The sequence below is a fragment of the Corvus cornix genome, chromosome 20, assembly GCF_000738735.6.
Source record: "Corvus cornix cornix isolate S_Up_H32 chromosome 20, ASM73873v5, whole genome shotgun sequence".
Taxonomy (NCBI): Eukaryota; Metazoa; Chordata; class Aves; order Passeriformes; family Corvidae; genus Corvus; species Corvus cornix.
The window spans coordinates 14,216,229-14,236,563 of record NC_046349.1 but is presented as its reverse complement, the minus strand read 5'-3'; the positions used below and the strand labels follow the sequence as shown (position 1 = coordinate 14,236,563).

Below are 20,335 nucleotides of genomic sequence, written 5' to 3'. Positions count from 1 at the left end.
GTGGGACGCCTGCGGGGCTGTGACACGACCGGCCCGTAGGGCACCGCCGTGCCCGGAGCGGCGCTGGCACCACGCTGGGCTCCGCAGCGGAGCCCGCCGCGCTCGGCCCCGCCCGCCGGCAGCTGCCGGGGATGTCGGCCCCGCCCGCCCGGTAGGCCCCGCCCGGTAGGCCCCGCCCGGTAGGCCCCGCCCGCAGCGCTCGGCCGCGCCCACACGCGCACGGCGGGGGCGGGCCCGGGCGGGGCCGCGCGTGCGCAGGGCCGCCCCCTGGCGGCGCGGCGGAAGATGGCGGCGGGCGGGTCGTCGCGGGCCCCGGAGCGGCGGCCGGACCCGCTGTCCCGCCTCACCTGCCCCGTGTGCCTGGAGGTGTTCGAGAGCCCGGTGCGCGTCCCCTGCGGACACGTGTGAGCGCCCGCCGCCGGGCCGGGGCGGGGGGGCCGGGCTGGGTCCGCGGGGGCTGCGGGGCCTCGGGAGGAGCCGCGGCTCGGGGCCCCCGCGGCGGCTGAGGGCAGGGGCTGCGCACGCTGCGCTGCGCCCCGGCAGCGGCGATTGCGTGACCTGGAGCGTCCTTGAAAGGGAGAAAACGAAAGAAAAGCGGGGGGGAAGGAAAGGCAGTGTTCCGCCACTTTCGGTTCCCGTTCCTTCTGAGGAACGCGGGCATGAAGTGACAGAACAAGGGGGAATGGCTTCACACTGTCAGAGGGCAGGCTTAGGTTGGATGTTGGGATGAAATTGCTCCCTGTGTGGGTGCGGAGGCCCTGGCACAGGCTGCCCCATCCCTGGCAGTGCCCAAGGCCAGGTTGGACGGGATTTGGAGCAGCCTGGGACAGTGGAAGGTGTCCCTGCCCATGGCAAGGCTGGCACTGGATGGGCTTTAAGGCCCCTTCTAGCACAAACCATTCCATGATTCTGTGCAGAAACCGAGGGCACAGAGCACTGTCCAGCAAACCATGCTGAGCATGGCAGCCTCCACCTCCTCCTTTCGTGCCCAGGTGCCAGCAGCTCCTCCTTTACCCTTCTTTATTGGGTCTCGAGACTCTGTTACTCCTTTGGGCAGAGGCCATGCAAGGGCAGTGGGCATTGTTGGTGCCCAGAGGGCTGTCTCACCACCTCCTCCTTTTCTCCCACCACAGCTTCTGCACGCCATGCCTGCAGGAGTGTCTGAAGCCCAAGAAGCCAGTCTGTGGGGTGTGCCGCAGCACCCTGTCTCCTGGGAGCAGAGCTCTGGACTTGGAAAAGCAAATTGAAACGACAGAAACCACTTGCAATGGCTGCAATAAAAAAGTATGAAAGTGTTTGGAAATTAAGTGCATGAGATGTGTCCACCTAGGGGAAAATAAACTGCTTCCTCCTCAGCTTTCTGCAAAATCAGGTCAAAATGTTTGTTCTGATATGTGCTAGAGGTGTTTTATATAGGCAGCACCCAGATGCTGACATTCTTTCCACGGTTTTTTTATTGTTACCTGTTCAGGAAAAAAACTTCAAATGAAAGATTTTGATTTTAAAGTTACAGTGAAAGGTTGCTGCTGTGCGCAGGGGTGTATGGTAACATACCACAGACAGCAGGGTTACAAGTTAACTAACCTGTAATGGCAAAAATTTTCCACTTGGTCAGCTGAAGTATTTGGATTTTCTGCTTTAACACTTCTATTGAAAGCTGCTCTGGTTTACACTTTGCTGCTTCTGCTCAGAAGTGTAGCAGGAGGTGCAGGTGGTTTGGGCTCACCTTGCTGTGCTGTTGTTGCCTGCACAGATGTACCTCTCCAAGATGCGCAGCCACGCAGCCTCCTGCTCCAAGTACCAGAATTACATCATGGAAGGTGTGAAAGCTGTTACTAAAGAGCCCCTCCACAACACCAGGTAACACCTCTGCTCTGAAATCCCGGGCTTTTCTGTCACGAGAAAGAATTTTGAAGTGAAAGCAGGCTTTACCTCTTTGCTCAGTTTGGGTGCTAATTTTTACATAGGTAAAACAGCCTTCATCCTGCAGCTGACTGTGCCCAGGTAAACTCTGCTGCTTCTGCTTGGTCCATGCACAGGACATCTCTAAGATCAGGGCATTCTGTAGATGTAGCTGGTTTTTTAAATACCTGTGTCTCCTGATTGCATTCACCTACAATGAGGGAAGTGGGAGTTGGTGGCAGTGCTCTTGTGTGTGGCTAGTGGGTGGTACCCTGGTGTTTGAGAAAAAGGTGATAAATGGCACTTAGAACATTTATAGAAGAGCTGTAATTCAGTCTAAATATGGACAATATTGAGTTCCCTAAGATACTGTTAGGAGTTTATAAACTGATTGTTAAAATTAGCTTGCCTTAATTGCATACGTAAGATTACTGCTTTGAATAATCTGTATTTTTAAATAACCTCTTTTTCTCCCCCAACCAGGAACTTCCCAAATCGCTTCACCTTCCCTTGCCCGTACTGCAGTGAGAAGAACTTTGATCAAGAAGGACTGGTTGAGCACTGCAAAGCTTTGCACAGCATGGATGCAAAACAAGTGGTAATAAAAAGTCTTGGTGCAAGAACTGCAACGAAGTCTGGTCTTAAAGCCCTTTGAAACAATGAGTTAGAGACTTGCTCTTGAATTCAGTAGATGTAATTGCTGTTCAGTCAGTGTGGCTGTGCTGGTCATGCCTCTAAGCCTGGTGTGGTTCTGCTGTCTCCTCTCAGTGGGTCTCTGGTCTCTACTCCCACTGCAGCTGGGCCACATCCTCCTTTCATCCTTGAAAAATGGCACACATTCAAAGTTAATTAGGCATAGCAAATTAGTAAAATATAATTAAAAAAATATGTCAGACATTTAATTTTCTCCTTGTTTTTCCCATTGTTTACAGCAAGGAGATACTATAAACTGTTGGAGGAAATGCTTGCAAAAAACAGTGTATCATTCTAGTGATCTGTCTGTGATACTTCCTCTCATGTAAGAGGAATGGCAAAACATGGAACTGAATTTGAAACTTCCATTTTTCTGGAAAGTTTTTTGGAATTCCAGATTATTCAGGGGAAAAAAAAAGTTCCTTTTTTCTCTTGGAGAGAAGTGAACATTGCAGAGAAGACCAAGGAAACTTTCCTGCTACTGAGAAATAAAGGCTGAAGTCCTATAAAGCAAGGGACTTCAGTGAGTTCTGATTTTCAGAATGTGGGAGAAGAGTAAACCATTCCATTTCAAGGATCTAAGACATTAATTGAAATGATTCAGGGTTATCTGAGGCTTTTCTATTAAATGTCCCAGCAAGTTATTGGCCATCACTTTGCATACAGAGCAGTGACAGCACAAACCTTGAGCTTCACTCCCCCAGGCTGGCCCTGCCCTGCCCTTCCTGCTGTCAGTGTTAAAGCACTGAACCACTGGGGCCTAACTGGTTTTTTTTCCTTGAAGGTTTGCCCAATTTGTGCCTCAATGCCATGGGGGGACCCAAATTACAGGAGTGCTAACTTCATGGAGCACCTGCAGAGACGACACCGCTTTTCCTACGACACGTTTGTGGTAGGTGTTTGCTCCCCCTTGGGAGGCAGCCTGGGCGCTCCTAAAGGCAGCGCCGCTCCCTGGGCGCTGCTGTGGAATCCCAGCGTGCAGATGTGTCCTGGCACAAACGGGAGGGCACAGGGAAGTGCAGCTCTTGCTGCTGCCACTTGTTGTACTGCCCAGTGTGGCTGTTGCAGTGAAAGCCTTTCTGTGCCCTTTGTTCCCAGGATTATGATGCTGATGAAGATGATATCATGGCACAGGTTTTGATGCGTTCCTTGCGGGATAAGTGATTCAGCCAGAAGATTTACTGTAAACCCAAGCTTCCACGAGGGGGAAATGCCCAGCATCCTTGCACTTCTCCCTGCACATCCCAAGATTAACTCAGGCATCCAGAAGTACAGAAGACTTTAATGCTATCTCAGTTTTCAATCCTGGTTTGATATTTCTGTACCACTCAGTCTTTTGGTGTCATGGTCTCTGACATTCAGCCCTGTCAGCCCCATTTTTCTACTTGCTTAGACTCAGTTTCATTGTAGATCAACACGTGGGAACCAAGGCTTTTTCCTTTACCTATGCCTGTTGGTTTCTTTGGCAGTTGTATTTATTTGACTGTCTAAAATCAAAACCATTCCAGATGGAATGGCCTGAACTAATTAATAAATATCTTCCCAATCTCATTTACATATCTCAAGTGGTTGTATGTGAAGTGTATTGGTAACTCTGTTCCCTCTAGTGAGACTTCAGGTGCTAACTGTAACCACCTCTCATGCAAGTGACCTCTGATACCTTTGATTCCATAATGTTTCCCAGTGTTTCAATCCTTACAGGCAGCCTCCCAACTATATGGAAAACACATCTTCAGTATGAGTGTTCCAACTGCAAACTTTCCTAGGAAATCTTTGCACTGTGTAAAAACTAGTTCAAAATACTTCAGTTCTATGCATGATGATTAGTTTCCTCCATACTCCTACTATAATTTCTAGCCTGGAAAATGAAGTTTAGTGTTGGTCTTAGTTAAAATGTGTAATTTTTTAACTATCTCAGCAAATACTAATCAAAATTGCTGGCTTTATGATTAAATTGGTGGATTTGAAACTGGTTTCCTAGTAATTTTAAGCCTTATGCTGATAGGGGAATTCAGAAGGTTTTTTTCAATACCTCTGCTTTCTATTTAAGCTAAAATTTTCATATATATTCTTGGGTTTTCCATTTCTCAAGGCAAGCTGGTCGAAAAACTTACAAGTAATTCATAGCACTGGCATAGCACTTCCTTTCTGCATCACAGATTTTATCAGGTGTTTTGAATTCCTGTTCTTCATTTAAATGTTCCTAAAGTAGCTGAAGCTGTACTTGGATTGTTTGCCATCTGGCAGCATGTGTGTAGACTAGTCAGGTGTAGCTTTCAAGGAAAAGTAAAACATAGCCCTGAAAGCAGGACAGTTCCAGCCCTTGGTAAATGGATACTCTGTGTTCAAGCCTACACTTTTGCCACAGGGATTCCTTGATTTTAATTTGATGCTTTCATTAAGTTCACAGAGAAGCTGCTGAGATCTGAGGGCCTGAGGCACCTGACCAGAACCTGTAAAGCACAGTGTCGAGATGTCCAGTGTAAGTGTTGTAAGTGGAGCAGTGGGCCTGCACCCTGGAATTGAGTACTGGTTAATTGATTTGAGCAGTAACCTTCTCCCATCGTGCTCTGCAGACTGCAGCCTAGCCTTACCCTGAAAATCATGAAACACACTCCAGTGTAACCTCGTGATTAAACCTTGTGTCCAGCCAGACCTCTGGCACCTCTCAGCTGACCTTGGGGTTCTACCCCAGTAGGGGCTGTTACACACTCACCCCTGAGCACCTGCATGGGGACTGGAAGCCCAGTGGGGGTGGGAGACATGGAATCTCCTGGTTCTGTAGGAAAAGTGCTGTATTTGGGGGTGGATATTTTAATGCTTGACCTGCAAAGAGGTGATGGTGTATTGGGGATTGGATGGGGATCTCTCAGATCTGGCTACCGTGCAGTTTGGTGATGCCCATTGCCAGGAATCCAGATTCCTGCTTCTATTCTAAGTGCACTTCCATGCAATTCTGATAAAATGTTTTAGGAGCAATTAGGAGCTTCCGAGTAATTACTTTGTCATGTTTTTGACTTTTGAAGACAAATTACAAATAAAGGCCATTTAATTTATAAAATCCTACCTTTGTGTCAGCTCTTGTCATTTCTTCTTCATGGTCCACATGTTTCCTTTGAGCAGCCAGAGCGTTTGCATTCGCCGGGGTACACTGAGACTCCCTGATTGGTGAAAAGCCGCTCTGATGAGAGGCACCTGTGTGCTGTGCACGGCCTCCACTCATCTCGTTTGGGTGGTAAAAAAAAATCCTTTGTGTAGGACAAGCCAGTTTAGGCTTCTAAACCCAGTGAGTGTCCCTGGGAAGGGGGCAGTGCTCTGCCAGAGCTGCTCTCGCCTCGTCAGCAGCTGATTGTGCAGCCGCATTGTGGGGGATAATGCAATCGGGCCAGCCCGGACCTGTGAAATTCCCCATGTCTGGCACAAGGAGTCAGCCTGAGGAGGACAATTAGCACACAGAAACACAATGGGAGGAGCCGGGCTTGCAGTTGAGCTATTTTATTAAATGAATTTGTCTCCAGACAACGACTGGTCTTAATAGGTCTGATAAATTGTTGTCAGCATTGATTTCCTAATGCACAGGCATTGCTTCATCTGGAATTACAGCGACAAATCCCCATGGTCTCCTTAGGCTGGGGGATGAGATCTTGCCGCAGTCTAAGTGCTGTGATCCGGCTCCTCATGTCACCTGACTGAAAAGAGAGCAGCAAAATTTCTTCAAGGCCTTTGCCCAGCTATACTGGACTGCTGAGCCCACCTCAGGAAGGATTAACCAACCAAGGCTGTGTTAAACCATGGAAGGGCAAATGAGGGATTGCAGTCCTTGCTTGCAGTCCTAAAACTTTTCTTTGGTTTAAATATACTGAAAGTTACAGTGGAGCATTTGCCTGTTTTGGGGGTGGGTTTTCGTTTTTCTGACGTAGATCTTTGTGTCACGGTTGCATTGGTCTGTGCTTATCAAAACCAACTCATTTTTATGGACAAATTACATCATTCTCTGGGTGGTACAAATGAGGACTGTTGAAACCAGTACAAAAACTTGCTTTTCCTTCCTTACTCCTTCCCTAAAACTCCAGAAGATACTCAGCATTTAGTGAAAATTAAGTGTCATTGCTACTGGCTTAGATCTCTCTTCTAGTTCTTACATTTATTTTGTCTTTACAGATGCTAGGGTTTAAAAAAATAATTCCGTGGAGCTTCTGTGAGCTGCACGCTGACGGCAGAGGGAGGTCTTGCATCTTGGAGAGAGCGGGGCTCCCTCCTCCCCGCACAGTGCTCGGCCCCAGCCTCCTCCCCTGGGCTCAGGGGGCTGCTGTGGGTTTCAGGGAACTTCTTCAGCCTTGCAGTAAGGGTTCACACTCCATCCCACGGCCAGAACTTCTCTTTTTCCCACCACAGCCTCCCTTGGTGGGAGCAGCTCTGCTCTGCAGCCAGATATTCAAGATGCTTCATGGAGACATGGGGCCAGGGAAGGAAAAAGAAGAATTTTCAGCAGACTTGTTGCTCTGGAGGTGGTTGAAATGTACTGGTGAGCCCCTTGAGCCAGTCCTTGTGGTTCTGGGACTGGAGCTGTGCCACAGGCTGGTGGCAGGTCTGCTCTGACCACTTTGGGGCTCAGCTGATGCCCTCTCTGATGGTGAGGGTGGGACAACTGAGAAACTCCCTGCCACTTCCAGCCCATGAACCACTGCAGAGCTTCCCCTCCCCTGCGTCCTGCTCTCCGTCCCCTATCATCCTGGCTCACAGGCACAGGCAGGTCAGGTTGCTTTTTCCCTTGATCTCGTTTTTTCCCCTAGCACAGGCAAGTTTTTTCCACATGCAATGGTTGAAAAAATCTGATTATCACCATTTCAGAAAGAACGCAGGAGTCGGCTTTGCTTCTTCAAAGAAAACCACCTCGCTGTGTTCCTGGTGCAAGTGTCCCCACTGTAACCACATCCGCGGCAGGTGGAGGAGCGCGGGGGGGCACCGGCGAGGGGCCGGGGGAGGCACCTGCACAGGAGGAGGCACCTGCACAGCCCCCGGGCTGCTGCCCCCGCCCTGCGGGGAGCTGCACCTCCGGACCCCCGAGAGAAACGGGAGGACCCGGCCTTGGTGATTTGTATCCCCCAAGGGCTTCAGGGGCACTTTTCCCCCTGAACTTCAGGCTGATCCAGGGATGAGTTTTGCAGATAAACACTTGCTGAAAGCCATGGGCAATTCCACAGCAAAGGAGGGATGATCCAGTACCAGAGCACATGGCTGCAGGGGAAGAGTTTGCAAATGCGTCTGGTCGGGGCAGGATACTCGTGGCTGGCAGGACAGGCTTTCCAAGCTGTTCCTGCCCCGAGGAAAGGCTGACAGTGAGCTCAGCCCCTGCGCTGGAGCCGTGCCAGCGGAAAGCTTTGCTCCCACTTCTGCATTTCTTGTCGCTGTGGCTAAACAGTAACATGTGGTCAGCAGGGGCTGGCGCAGTAATGTGTGATGTGTGACGGCTGAGTCACGAGTGGCCCAGCACACGGCCCTTTTCCGAGTGGCAGGGCCGGAGGAGGCATTCCCAGCAGGACCTGTTCCTCCTCCGGCAGCCGCAGCTGTCTTGGCCCGGAGCTGAGCGCGGCTCCTGCAGCAGGTGGCTGGAGCCGTGCCCTGAGCCCTTTCAGCGGGGAAACCCCCACGTGAGCCAGAGGGCCGGGGTGAGCTGGAAGCCCAGGCTGCAGGACTGGTACATCTCTGCTCACCGCTGCCCAGCACCCGCTAGCCGTGCCTGGGCACCTGCCCACGGGCACATAGCCCCTGTGGAGCGGGAAGCCAAAGGGAGCGTGTGCCTCAGCGGGGCTATTCGACCGCGGAAAAGAGTCGGGGGAAAGCAGGAGGAAAGAGAACAGAAGGGAGCTTGCTTGAGGGACGGCTGCACTGCCCAAAACCTTCCCAGCAGAAAAGAAAATGTCTGGCCAGGTGCTCCTGACCCCTGGCAGCGGGAGGGAGTCACCGAGGGCTGTGCCGGATCCATCCCGATGCTCCGAAAGTCACTGCCTCTTCCCAGAGGATTATTAACCGGTGGCGAAGCGTGCTCTCCCGCAGGGCTGTGTCCCGGCCGGGCACGGCGGAGGCTTGTCCCAACCCACACCGCAGTCCTCAGCCGTGGGACAGGGGAAGGACGCGGGGGGGATTCCGGGGATCACCCCAGGGCACAGCGCCTTCCTCCAGCCCGCCGAGCCGCTCTGCCCGCGCTGGGCACGGGCCGTGGGTCAGTCCAGGGTTCCCCCCACCGGTCCCTCCGGAGCACCGGCGGGCAGCATGGCACGGGGAAATGCTGCGGAGAGAAGCCAGGAGCGGCTGATGCAGCGGTTCGTACTCCGGCACCGGGCGGGCAGCGCGGCCGCACCGCAGGAGCGGCCCCCGAGCTCCGGCCCCCGGCGGCGGGGCAGACACCGACCCCTGCCCCTGCCCCTGCCCGCCCCGTCCCGCCCGGCCCATTGGCTGCGGCCCCCGGGGGCGGCTCCGCACCGCCCTCCCCGCGCCGCGCCCCCGGCCCCGCGCAGATATCAGCGGGAGCGGCGGCAGCGCGGCCCCGCGGCAGCGGCGGCACCGGGGCTGCAAGATGCCGCGCTCCTTCCTGGTGAAGAAGCACTTCTCGGCCAGTAAGAAGCCCAACTACAGCGAGCTGGAAAGCCAGGCCGGTGCGTGGACAGGACGGGCCGTGCACGTGGGGCGCTCCGCGGGATGGGGCGGGGGCCTCGGTGCAGGATCTCCGTAGGGCTCCACACGGGAGCGGGCGGGGACTGACCGGCTTTTCGCAGGGTTGCGGAGCTGTTTGTTTCAATTTCGTGCATCTCGTGGCGCGGGATCCCCCGTGTCCTGGGATGCCGAGCCGCTCCCTAGTACCCCGGGGATGTCGGTGGCAGCGGTGGCTCCCTCATGGGGCGCACATGGGCGCGTGGGGAGCTCCCCGTGCCGCGACTGGGCGGGAGCGTGGGGCTGTCTTCACCCCATCCCTTGCGGCGAGGCGGGTAGGGGCGCGGGGTTCCTGTGGTGTGAGGTCGGTCCCCTTTTTCCCGGGGCGGACTGCGGCTCTGGGCTCCCATGGGGAGGTTGGGATCCCTTTGCCCCTCCGACTCAGGGGTGCGGCGCGGGGCTCCCAAGGAATGGCCTGGGATGGGGTCCCGCTGAGCCCGTGGGGGTGGGTTGGGCCCTGTCGCCCTCGTTCCGAGGGCCCCGCTGACCACCGCCGCCTCCCGCAGTGCTGGCCGCGCCGCTGCTGTACGAGACGTGCCCGCTGCCCGTCATCCCCCCGCCCGAGGTGCTCGGCCCCGGCGCCTACTACCCGCCGCTGGTGTGGGACGCGGGGCTGCTGTCCAGCCTGTTCCCGGGCGGCCCGGGCAGCGAGGCTGCGGGCGGCACGGCCCCCGCCCTGGACCTGACGGCGCTCTCCAGCGAGGAGGATGAAGGCAAGAGCTCGGGGCCCCCCAGCCCGGCCTCGGCCCCCGCCGCCGCCGAGCGCTTCCGCTGTGCCCAGTGTGCCAAGGCGTACTCCACCTTCGCCGGGCTCTCCAAGCACAAGCAATTGCACTGCGACGCCCAGGCCAGGAAATCCTTCAGCTGCAAGTACTGTGAGAAGGAGTACGTGAGCCTGGGGGCTCTCAAGATGCACATCCGGAGCCACACGCTGCCCTGCGTCTGCAAGATGTGCGGGAAGGCCTTCTCCCGGCCCTGGCTGCTGCAGGGCCACATCCGGACGCACACTGGTAACGTCCCCTCTTGTCCCTCTCCCCCCCCTGCCTTATCACCTCCCTCTTCCCTGCTCCACTGCCCCAGCGAATCGGCGTGTCGGGTGTTATCTGGGGAGATAAGGGCTTCCCAGACCCCCTTGGCACATCTCTCTGAAGTGTCCTTTAAATATCCTCTTGGCTGGAACGGAGCGCAGGGTCAAGGCCCAGCCTGTAAATCCGTGCGGCTGCTGCGAGTGCAGTGCCCGCCTGGGAGCCGGCCCGCCAGCGACGGCACAGGCTTCGCCGAAGTGTCATAAAGTGGGGCTGTGAGGCTGCTGCAGCCCCCCTCCTGTGCACTGCCGTGCCCAAAGCATCCATCCCTGCCCACACCGAGGGCTCCCAGCCGGGGCAGCACCTCAGCCGCAGCTGCCCACCCACCATCAGCCGCCAAGGCGGGGACGAGCCCGGCTCCAGGCGTGCCCGCTGCCGGGATGTGCCTCGGCGGGGCCTGCGGGCAGGTGCTGCAGGCACCTGTTGGCGCGGGGCCGGGTGCGCAGCTGCAGCCCACCCCGCTGCCGCGGCCGCCCCGACAAAGCATCTCCCGAGCATCCTTTGTGGGGCTGTGGGACGGTGTAATTGTGACTTGGCACTGATTTCACACCCTCTTAACGTACTAAAGATGATGGCTGAAGGAAGCCGGGTAGACTTAATTGTGCTTTCCAAATTGAGCATACACATTTGTTTCCTCCAAAAGAGTCTTTCTGGGAGGAATTCGCCCTGGCCAGGCTTTTCAATGCGAGCCGGGCAGGAGAAGGGGGAGCGCGGGGCTCGGCAGAGGAAATAGCTCCACTCACCCTGGGCTGGCGCCTCGCAGCCGCTGCCTGCTATGATATAATTAACACACAGCGCTCGGCTTTCCTGCCTTGCTGCGAGCTCCTCGCTTGGCTCCGCGCAGGAGACGAGTATCGAGTCTTTCGTTTGTATGTGCAACTGCCGTGCTACTTGCAGATGTTTCCAGCATTAGTTTTACCGTGGTTCATAGGAAAGGTTTTTCTGGGAGCCGGCAATTCCCAAGCTGGCAGTTCTCCCCCAAGCAATGCTGTCCATACCCGGCTTTCCCGCGAACAATAACAGCCAGCACTTCTTTTCACTGTGCTCTGCACAAACTTTGGCTAATGAATGGCTCCTTCTTTGATATTCCCCATGTGTTGATGCACTGGTTAATTGGGAGCGTTTCTCTTTGTCCCATAGGTGAAAAGCCCTTTTCCTGTACACACTGCAACCGGGCCTTTGCTGACCGCTCTAATCTCCGCGCCCACCTGCAGACCCATTCAGATGTAAAGAAGTACCAGTGCAAAACCTGCTCCCGGACTTTCTCCCGCATGTCGCTGCTCCACAAGCATGAGGAGACGGGCTGCTCTGGCTCTCGCTGAGGACTCCTCTCCCCTGGCCTCTCATCACAAATACCTATATTATAACCAGTTTCTGTAGGAGTTAGTTTCCTCCTTCACCATTGCAGTGTGCACCGGGCCGGACACTGCTACTCTGGCCCCTGAGACCCTCACACTCCTCACGTGGTGCCTCCAGTGCAATGCAAGAGCCTGATTGTAGAATATGCTGAGTTGGAAGGGACCTATCAGGATCATCAAGTCCAATTCCTGGCCCCGTGCAGGACATCCCAAGAACCCCACCATGTGCCTGAGAGCATTGTCCAAACACTGCTTGAACTCAGACAGGCTTGGTGCTGTGACCACTTCTCCCCTCCTGGCATCTGGGGGTGCAGACCTGGACTCGGTGCCGTGTGTGAAACTCGGGGGTCGCTGTCCTGCCCCAGCCCCTCAGCAGGTGCCCCCCTCCCCTTGCCAGAGGCACTCGGCACCTTGCAGGGCTGGACCTGCACCCTCGGCCCTGTGCTGGTATTGAACACTGCGACCATGTAGCTTGGGGGGGTTGGGGGTTTTGTGTTGGGTTTGTTTTGTTTTGTTTTGTTTTTATAACACCATAACCACTCGGTAACTTCTAAGAACCAGTATTTTTTTAATGAAGGACAAGACACTCCCCCCGTACCCCGAGTGTATATACCCTGCCTGTAGAAGGTGTAACTATGCAATAATACAGTATCCCAGTAGTTGTGAAGCAGCTGCTTCTCCCCAGCACAATGACAATTTGCAATGCCTGCGAGATTAACAGTGTCCATGAAAGGCAGGGGTAGCCATTTCAAACCCCAGCCCTGTTTACAGAGCAGCTATGCACTCAAGCACCTGTTAAAATGACTCTTAACAACTGCTTTTCAAGAGAACTGTGACTAATAGCAGGCACTTGTCAGCTGATACAATGCTGGCCTGTCCCAAGGCTGTCCATCGACAGGTGTGTGCCAAAAGCCCTCTTTATGGGTATTGACAGGTGCCTCCTGAATGCATCTTTCTTTGGACATTGTTTTCATGGAATCATTACAAAGAGGATGTTTACATTTCAAAGGTACACTGGTATTTATATTTTTGTGCCACAATTTTGTACTGATGAAACTTTTTATATAATTATATACAGTTTATTGATATTCAATAAAATGATTAATTTATAATACGGTTTTGTGGGTGCTTGGGGTGAATATGCAGCTGTAAGAGGGGAGTGCTGTGCAGACCAGGGTGCTGGGCTCAGCTCTCCTCCCACCTGGTGCTCTTGGCTGCAGGTGACTAGAAAGGGGCATTTGCAGGAGGGAACGTGTGGAGCAGTTGCCTCTCGGGAGAGGAACAGTCAGGCTGAGTCAGTTCCTGCCAAAGGCTGGGGCAGCTGTGCCGTGGTGCGGGCTGGGGGTGCAGTGGACCTCTCAGGCTCCATGTGGGAAAGCACAAGATCTTGCCTTGTCCCTCCCAGCCCGCCCGGGTGGGTGCTGGCATCCCCCTGGAGCTGCTGGAGCACCTGTGGCTTGCCCGCATCCCTGAGCACTCCCTGGGGAGCAGGTCCATGCCTCAGCACAGGGCACTGTTCCTCTGGGGTGGCGGAGCTGGCTCTGGCTCTCGGCAGGATCCCGAGCCTCCCCAGGGACGCCTCCAGCACCGGGGTGGGTGACCCGATGTGGGTGGCGCAGCAGCAGAGCTGACACATCCTGTTGTCACCGCAGAGCTCGTCAGCACGCACAGGAGGGGCTGTCCCTCACCTGGGGGGCACCAGGGGCGGGTGCTGCGGGATACCCCAGTGTCTGCCTCCAGGATTTCCATAGTGAAACTCCCAATGCCCCAAGCCACCTGCCTTGCACCTTCCCAGCCGCTCCCATTCAGGGTGCTTCAGAGTCTGCAGCCAGACTTACTGCCTGCCTCCCCCAGGGACTGGATTTTTGTCTTCTCTCCGCATTTCCTCAGTGCCATCTCCCGGTCATTGCTTTCGACCAGGGAATAAAAGGGCACGCGTCCTCAAACTCTCATCCCCCTGCAGCCCGCGGCCGTCCGGCTCCCGGCGCCTCTCCCAGGGGCTGCTCAGGGCAGGAAGATGTGTGCAGCTGTAAAAGTCAGCAGAGCTGCTGCTCGGCCCTTCTTTAATTAAGAACTCACCCGGTATAAACTGACTTTCCCAGCCGAGTTGGACTCATTACTCGATTATTAAGCAGGGCAGGAAGTTTTGGGTTTGCTCTTGTGTGTGCTTTTCTTCCTTTTCCCAACAGGAAGCGGGGGAGGGGCACTAATTACTTTCAGCTTTCCATCCATAAAATCCTGGAGCCGCAAAAGCAGCTAAATAGTTAAAAAAAAATGGGGGGGGGAGGGGAAGAGACCAATCTTGAGAAGGGACCACCTGCAGGAGCTGGAAAGGAGGGTCGAGGAGTGGGTGCGCTGGCAGCAGCAGCCCTGGCAGACCAGCCGGGCTTGGCTTTGCAGCTCCGATAGCCGCATCAGGGCCCTGCACCGGCTGTGCTTTGTCCCCGCCCACGTGTGCCAGGGCTGTCACCACATGGGGACCCTGCCCCTTTCCAGTGTCATTCGGGCTCTTGCTGCATCCCCGCACTGGCACCCGCCGGGGAGCCCTGCCAGCTCCCTCTCAATGGGCTTCAACTAATATTGGTCAGGCCGGCGGTGAGAGCTGTGAGAAACCTCCTCCTCAGCAAGCTTTGCTGCTCTCAGTTGTGCTCCTGGCTTTGTCCAGCGCCTGGCTGGGACGCCAGGCTTTTAGAGGGAAGGTATAAACCGGGTGGAGAGCAGCCTAGGCTCGACCGACAAATCCCGCTGGCATTCAAACACAAATGCAGCCTTAAAACACTGGAAACAAGAAATGCTGCCTGTTCTGAATCACAAAAGCACAGCCCACTGGCACTTGGGTTGCTTCTGCATCTGCTTCTTGCCCTGCCCTGTGCCCTGGGGACACGGCTGCTCAGGTGATGTCCCGCCCCTTGGGACAGTGCCTCAGACCTCCCCAGGTGTCGCCCAGGTCTGGCCAGCTGCTGTCCCGTCGCAGGGTGATGAATGTGCTCCAGATCTCTCCTTCTCTGACCAGCTGCTCAATTTGCTACTGCAAAAGTATTTCTTTTTTCTGCCTGAGGGCTGTTGGGGTGAGCAGTGGGCTGAGGACCATGGCCAGGACACCCTTGGGTCCAGCTCAAGCCGGCTGCAGACAAGGGGTGTCCCTCCTGGCCTTTCTCTGCCCTTGCAGACCTTTGGTGCTCTGTGATGGAGAAATGCACCCGGGAGCTGGGCCTGAGGACGAGTCGCAATTGCTTTCTCGTTTCATTTTCTGAAGGAAAGCCGCAGAGCAGCATCCCTGGCAGCAGTGCCGTGGTGCCCTGCCCTTGGTCCCCTGTGCTCACCCGGGCAATCAGAGCTGCTCAGCGAAGCCTGGGGTCCATGGCAAAAGCACAGCAGCTTCCCTCCGTCTCAGTTTTAATGCCCCAGGAACCAAACTCCCGGAAAGCCGCCGCCCTGGGCTCAGCCAGGTAGCGCAGGCTGCACTTTGGGGTGGGAGCGGGGGCGGGGGGCAGCCGGCGATCAGCGGGGGAACCATTTGGTGACCACCTTGTGTGACCATCTGTAACCGATTACGGTGTCAGCGCTCGTAAAAGCCGGGATTCAATCAAGCGCCCGGCAGGTAGCGGGGCCCCGCTGGCCGGGCCGGTCCGGGGTGCGGGCGGTGCCGGCTCCGGGGCTGCCGCGCTCCCCGGGCGGTGGCACGGCCGCAGTGTCGAGCGTTTGAACTCCGCTGTTTAATTTCCACGGAACTCCACGGGACCTTTAAACCAGCACGTACGTCCCCATAGCTCCTGAAGCCCTTTCAAAGGCTCCAGGGAAACCACAAAGTGCCTTTTCTTCCCAGAGAGAGCAAGTGTTTTCCCCCCTCCCTGACACGATGTAGAATTAAGGGTGTTGGGAAACCCGCCCTGCCGTGGGTGCCCCCTGGGACAGACCCATGTAGAGATACCGGGTTAAAAGGGGCTTTAAAGCTTTCTTGCCACCCTTTGAACTCATCCTGTCCTGTCTCTGCAAGCATCTGGAGCATCCCAGAAGTGATGAGAAGGGAAGCATGAGGATTACAGCCACCTTTGTGAACGCTAAGCTTCATCTCCTCAGTCATTTAGGGGCTGCAGTTCCCAACATTTCCTTTTTCACCCCTTTCTGTCCCCATCTCTCCCAAGGACAGGCACAAGGCACACCTGGTCCTTGTGCTGTGAGGATGAAGAGGAGCTCTGGGGCCCCCCAGAATGCCTCTTCCCACCTCCAGGGCAGTAGAAAACAAAAAATTTCCACTTTCTTCTCCTGTCATTGCAAACCTATCTGATAGAAATGTTCTCCTCGTGATTCTGTGATCCCCTGCATCCCGCACAGCCTCTGCAGGAGCACTTCCAGCATCTGAGCATGCAGCCCACAGAGAAGGCAGCCAAAGCTCAGCCCCTACAAAGTGTAGGGGCCTAATTCTCCTTTTGGCTCTTACCTTAGCTAGAGAAAGCTGAGCAAACAAACAGAAACCAGGCAGAATCCAGGGAAAGGCCCGGACTGAAGCCAATCGCTGGGCGGCTGTTCCTGATTTGGGGAAGGAAATGATCGGAGCTTCGTGGCAGAAGCTGGGATGGCTTGTGGGGTGATCAGCAGAGACAACATAGATTTCCCACTTGAGAGGGCTGGGATGGATGCAGGAGGCCTCGGAAGGTGTGTGAGGTTTTCCCTGTGTGGACAGGGGCAGCAGGTGCCGGTGCAGGGCTCAGCCTGTCAACAGACAGTCCCGGTGAAAGCCTGTGTCCATTAACAGCTCGCCATAAGGAGCGGGGCTCACAAACAAGCTGCAGGTGTAGCTATTGTTTTTCTGCCTCTGTGCTCTTGACATGAGCAATAATCTCAAATTAATCTTTAATCGGATGGTGAACTGATAGCGTGGGGCTGGGGAGGTGCGAGTCTTCCCATGCAGGTAAAGCACAGCAAATGCAGAAGGAGAGAGCCAGGCAGCCCTGGGGAAGGGCTCTGAGGCTGGAGGAGTGAAATAAAGGTGCTGTCTCCCTGTGGGTGCAGGTGGTCTGGGTGGCAGCATCACTGTGGCCTTGCACTGTCTGCACTCGCCTTCCTGGGCATCACCTCTCCCAGCGAGTGCCCCCTGCCTGCCCCCAGAGCAGCAGGACAAGGGCACGGGGCGATGCTCACCACAGCACAGGGCTGCACCGGGCCCCAGCAAAGCCTCAGCCACCTGCCACAAAGATGGTAAGTTTAATTTCTTTACCTGAGGATGGACACTGGCATGGGAGCCAGCAGCACATGCACAGCAGTGACCGTGTCCTCTCCACAATAAGAGGTGCCAGAGGGAGCCACCAGCCTGTGCCGACCGCTCTACAACAGCAATGCTGTGCTGTAACTTATTGGAGACCTGCCTAGAAAATCATCAGAAAGTATTTTAAATCTAGCATAGCATGCGTATGTATGGATCACCTTCTGTTTTACTGGGCTCTCTGAAAGCAATGCAAGGCCTGTTTTACTTTTCCCAATAAAAAGGCTCACATTTCACATGGAGGAGATTGGCGGCTCCCGAGCTAATTAGCCCGGGTTTCCCTCCACCTCTGCATTTTCCACGCAGGGTTATGCTGGCGACACTTTGTCTGTGGCCACTCCGGGAGGACGGTGCTGCACATTGAGCCTCCTTTGCCGCGATGTGCTGGAGGCAGAGCGGGGCAGGGCGAGGAAGTGGCGGCGTGTTGTGGCACGGAGTCATGGCCCGTTATAAAGAGCTTCAAGGGCCTGCATTATGTCATTACTCAATTAGCCTGTTGGTAATAGCACTTCATTAGAGAGACAGTTCCTATTCACTGGCCTTAATCCACTTTCTAAAGCCAGGGCTAGAGCCACTGATCGCTTTTCCCGCTTTCCTGATGAGGCAGAAACTGGTTTTGGAGAGTGGCCCGGCAGCTGGAAGAGGCGGGAGTGATCCTGTTGCCGTGGCAAGGGCAGCCTCCTGCCACCCTAAAACCATCACAGGGGTGGTAGCACCCAGCCCCAGAAGCTCAGGGATGGCGGGGAGGGCAGAGCACCTGCCCTTCTCAGAAATCAGGCTATGAATCAGGGAACAAGTGAGTTTTGGTGTCAAGCCATCAGTGACCGCAGGACATGGCCTCTCCCCACCCTGCTGGATGTGACCCCATGCCAGGGAAGCTCCTGTGGGACCGGCTGTGGGGACGGGCACTGCCTGCCCAGGCCACGCCTCGCTTCGGGCCATGGGGGGCCAGAAGGAAAAGCTACTCATTTTGTTTCTCTCTTATTTCCTCCCCCACACACTCTGTGACATGCAGTGCTGGGTGGAAACCAAAGCAGAGTAGGAAGTGGTGCGAGAGCCGCATGCAGGAAGCCGATGTGTGTCAGGAAAGGATGTCAGGGACCGAGGGACGAGCAGCTGGCACGGGAGCTGCCCTGCCTGCCGGCGACTCGCGGCTCAGAGGGGCAGGAAGCACTCAGAGCCCTTCCTCTGTCTGTAAAGGCATCTGCTGCCACTCGAGGTGGGGACAGAGCAAATGCAGAGGTGCAGGGAGCTCCCAGCCCAGACCGGCGTAGCACCACAGTGCTGGAAATGTTCCCTGTGTCCTGCCCATCCAGTTGGCTTCAAAGCCTGTGGAGTCCTGCAGGGACCTGATCCCCCAAGTTCCCCCACCACGATGGCCAGAGCATCCTCAACTGTGGCCCCATGAAATGGGGCCTCAAGCTACCAGAGCCTGCAGGCGCCTCATCCACACACATCCACCGACCCCAGAGCATCAGCCGGGTGCCCCCTTCATGCCATGCTGCCATGGGAGGAGCTGGGCTTCCCCATCCCATAAAAAAATAACCTTTGCTCAGACTTCTGAAAGATTCAGCTTAAGACAGAAGTTACTTTATGTCAAAAGAAGTACTGGGGTAGGAAAGTTTACTGCCTTGGTTACAGCAGCTGCTGTGTGTGATCAATATCATCTAAATTTTCCCCCCTAAACCTCGCTTTACAGCAATAACCTTCCGTCACCGCTTCCACAGAGCTGGAGGGCAGCAATGTGGGGCCTGCACTTGCTGGAAAAATTCACAGCTATTGGTAGTTGTGACTCAGATGAGGACCTGAAGGTGAGTTTGTGAATGCAGATGCTGTGGAAGATGGCAAATGGTTTCCTTCAAATGGTCTTCAGAGTGTCCCGGGAGTCAAAACAGCAACTGGCACGTGCCTGTGGGACAGTCCTTGCCTGCTGCTGGGGAGAGAGGGAAGGCTGGGATGTCACACACCATCGCCCACTGGAAACTTCAAATCTTCCACATTTTAAGCAAACACCTTGTTTTCATTCAAACCCTTTTGCCATTCCATACTGCTGGCTACTTCTCTCCGAAAGGAAATAGCTGTCCCATAAATAAAGGGTGGTGGGAGGGAGCGTGGGGGAGGCTGTGAGCTCAGAAGCAGGAAGCTTTTCCTGGCATGCTCCGGCTCAGGGCCAGAGACACCAACGAGGGAAGAGCAGAGATGGTCCCTGGCACAACGTGTGCCAAGGAACCGCTCACACGTGGCCACGCCTGGGGCACCCCCAGCCTTCCCCTCCCCACCCCCGTGCATCCCCCCACGCACCCTCCCGGCCAGCCCAGCGTGGGGGTGCTGAGAGCAGTCCCTGCCAGGAGCCCGGGGCTGGGGCTCCCGGGCACAGGAGCTGTTCCCATTGCAGCAGGAGCCTTGGATGGGAGACACCTGCAGAAGCACCACGTGGCACTGAGAGAGGGCAGGCCAGCAGAGCAGAGAGCAGCTGGGTGAGTGCAGGTATCACATTCCGACTCTGGCACCCACTGCATCCTTGGCCACGGCAATCATCTCCACGTGCACTCCTTTCTGTGCAGGGTGGGGAACATCACAGCGCAGCTGCAGCCCCAAGGAGCCTCTGAGCCTGGTGCTGGGGAGCTGGTGCACACAGCAGATGAGCCAGAAGATGAGAAGGGGCACCAGGACCAGAACCACGGCCCTCCCCCAGGGACCCTTTCCAGCAGCCCCATGGGGAGGCCTGGGACCTGCTGGCCCCGTGTACCTGTGGGTCAGGGCTTCACTGGCTCTTGGTGGAGGATGGAGATGAGAGCTGGTGCCCACCCAGGGAGGTGCCACCTGCAGTTGTTTCAAACAGCCGTGGTGCCAGGCTGCAGGGAGGATTTCAACTGCACCACGATGGGCTGTCCAGAAGGGTCTGGCTGCTGTTGGACTGTGTGGGATCTCGCCAACATGATCTTGTTCTGAGGCAGAGACCTGAGCTTTCCCACCTGCTCCATGTTTGGCTTTTTGCTTCCTGTGCCCCATTTCCCCCCATTAGATGGATTGGATGCTGCAGGCTCTGTCAGCCTGCAGCCAGGCTCCTGGTGCTGGGTCTGGGATGTGCTGCCGAGCAGGATCTGACCCCAGCCCACACCACAGATGTTTGTCATGGCCTTTGGTGTCTCTGCAAGGGAGGGCAGAGGTGGATGCAAAGCATCCCCTAAAGCAGAGAACTCCATGACCTTTGATCCCCACACAGCCCTGCCTGCTCATGCATGTGCATCTCAGGTGCCCCCTCAGGCCTTGCTGGCGAGGCCAGCACTGCTCAGTGCCACAGGGCAGCCCTGCTGCTCCCC

General features: G+C 55.7%; 2 protein-coding genes across 2 annotated transcripts; both read left to right on the top strand.

The window, feature by feature from the left end:
* The first annotated feature begins 242 nt into the window (after positions 1–242).
* RNF114 (ring finger protein 114) lies at positions 243–5,661 on the top strand. Its single transcript, XM_039563608.1, has 6 exons — positions 243–404; positions 1,134–1,284; positions 1,754–1,860; positions 2,386–2,500; positions 3,380–3,487; positions 3,694–5,661. Exons 1-6 carry the CDS (start codon positions 286–288, stop codon positions 3,757–3,759), a joined length of 666 nt encoding a protein of 221 aa, XP_039419542.1. The 5' UTR covers positions 243–285; the 3' UTR covers positions 3,760–5,661.
* A 3,473-nt stretch (positions 5,662–9,134) lies between these two features.
* SNAI1 (snail family transcriptional repressor 1) lies at positions 9,135–12,863 on the top strand. Its single transcript, XM_039563724.1, has 3 exons — positions 9,135–9,251; positions 9,813–10,316; positions 11,532–12,863. The coding sequence occupies exons 1-3, from the start codon at positions 9,173–9,175 to the stop codon at positions 11,711–11,713; spliced, it is 765 nt and encodes a 254-aa protein (XP_039419658.1). The 5' UTR covers positions 9,135–9,172; the 3' UTR covers positions 11,714–12,863.
* Positions 12,864–20,335: the final 7,472 nt, after the last annotated feature.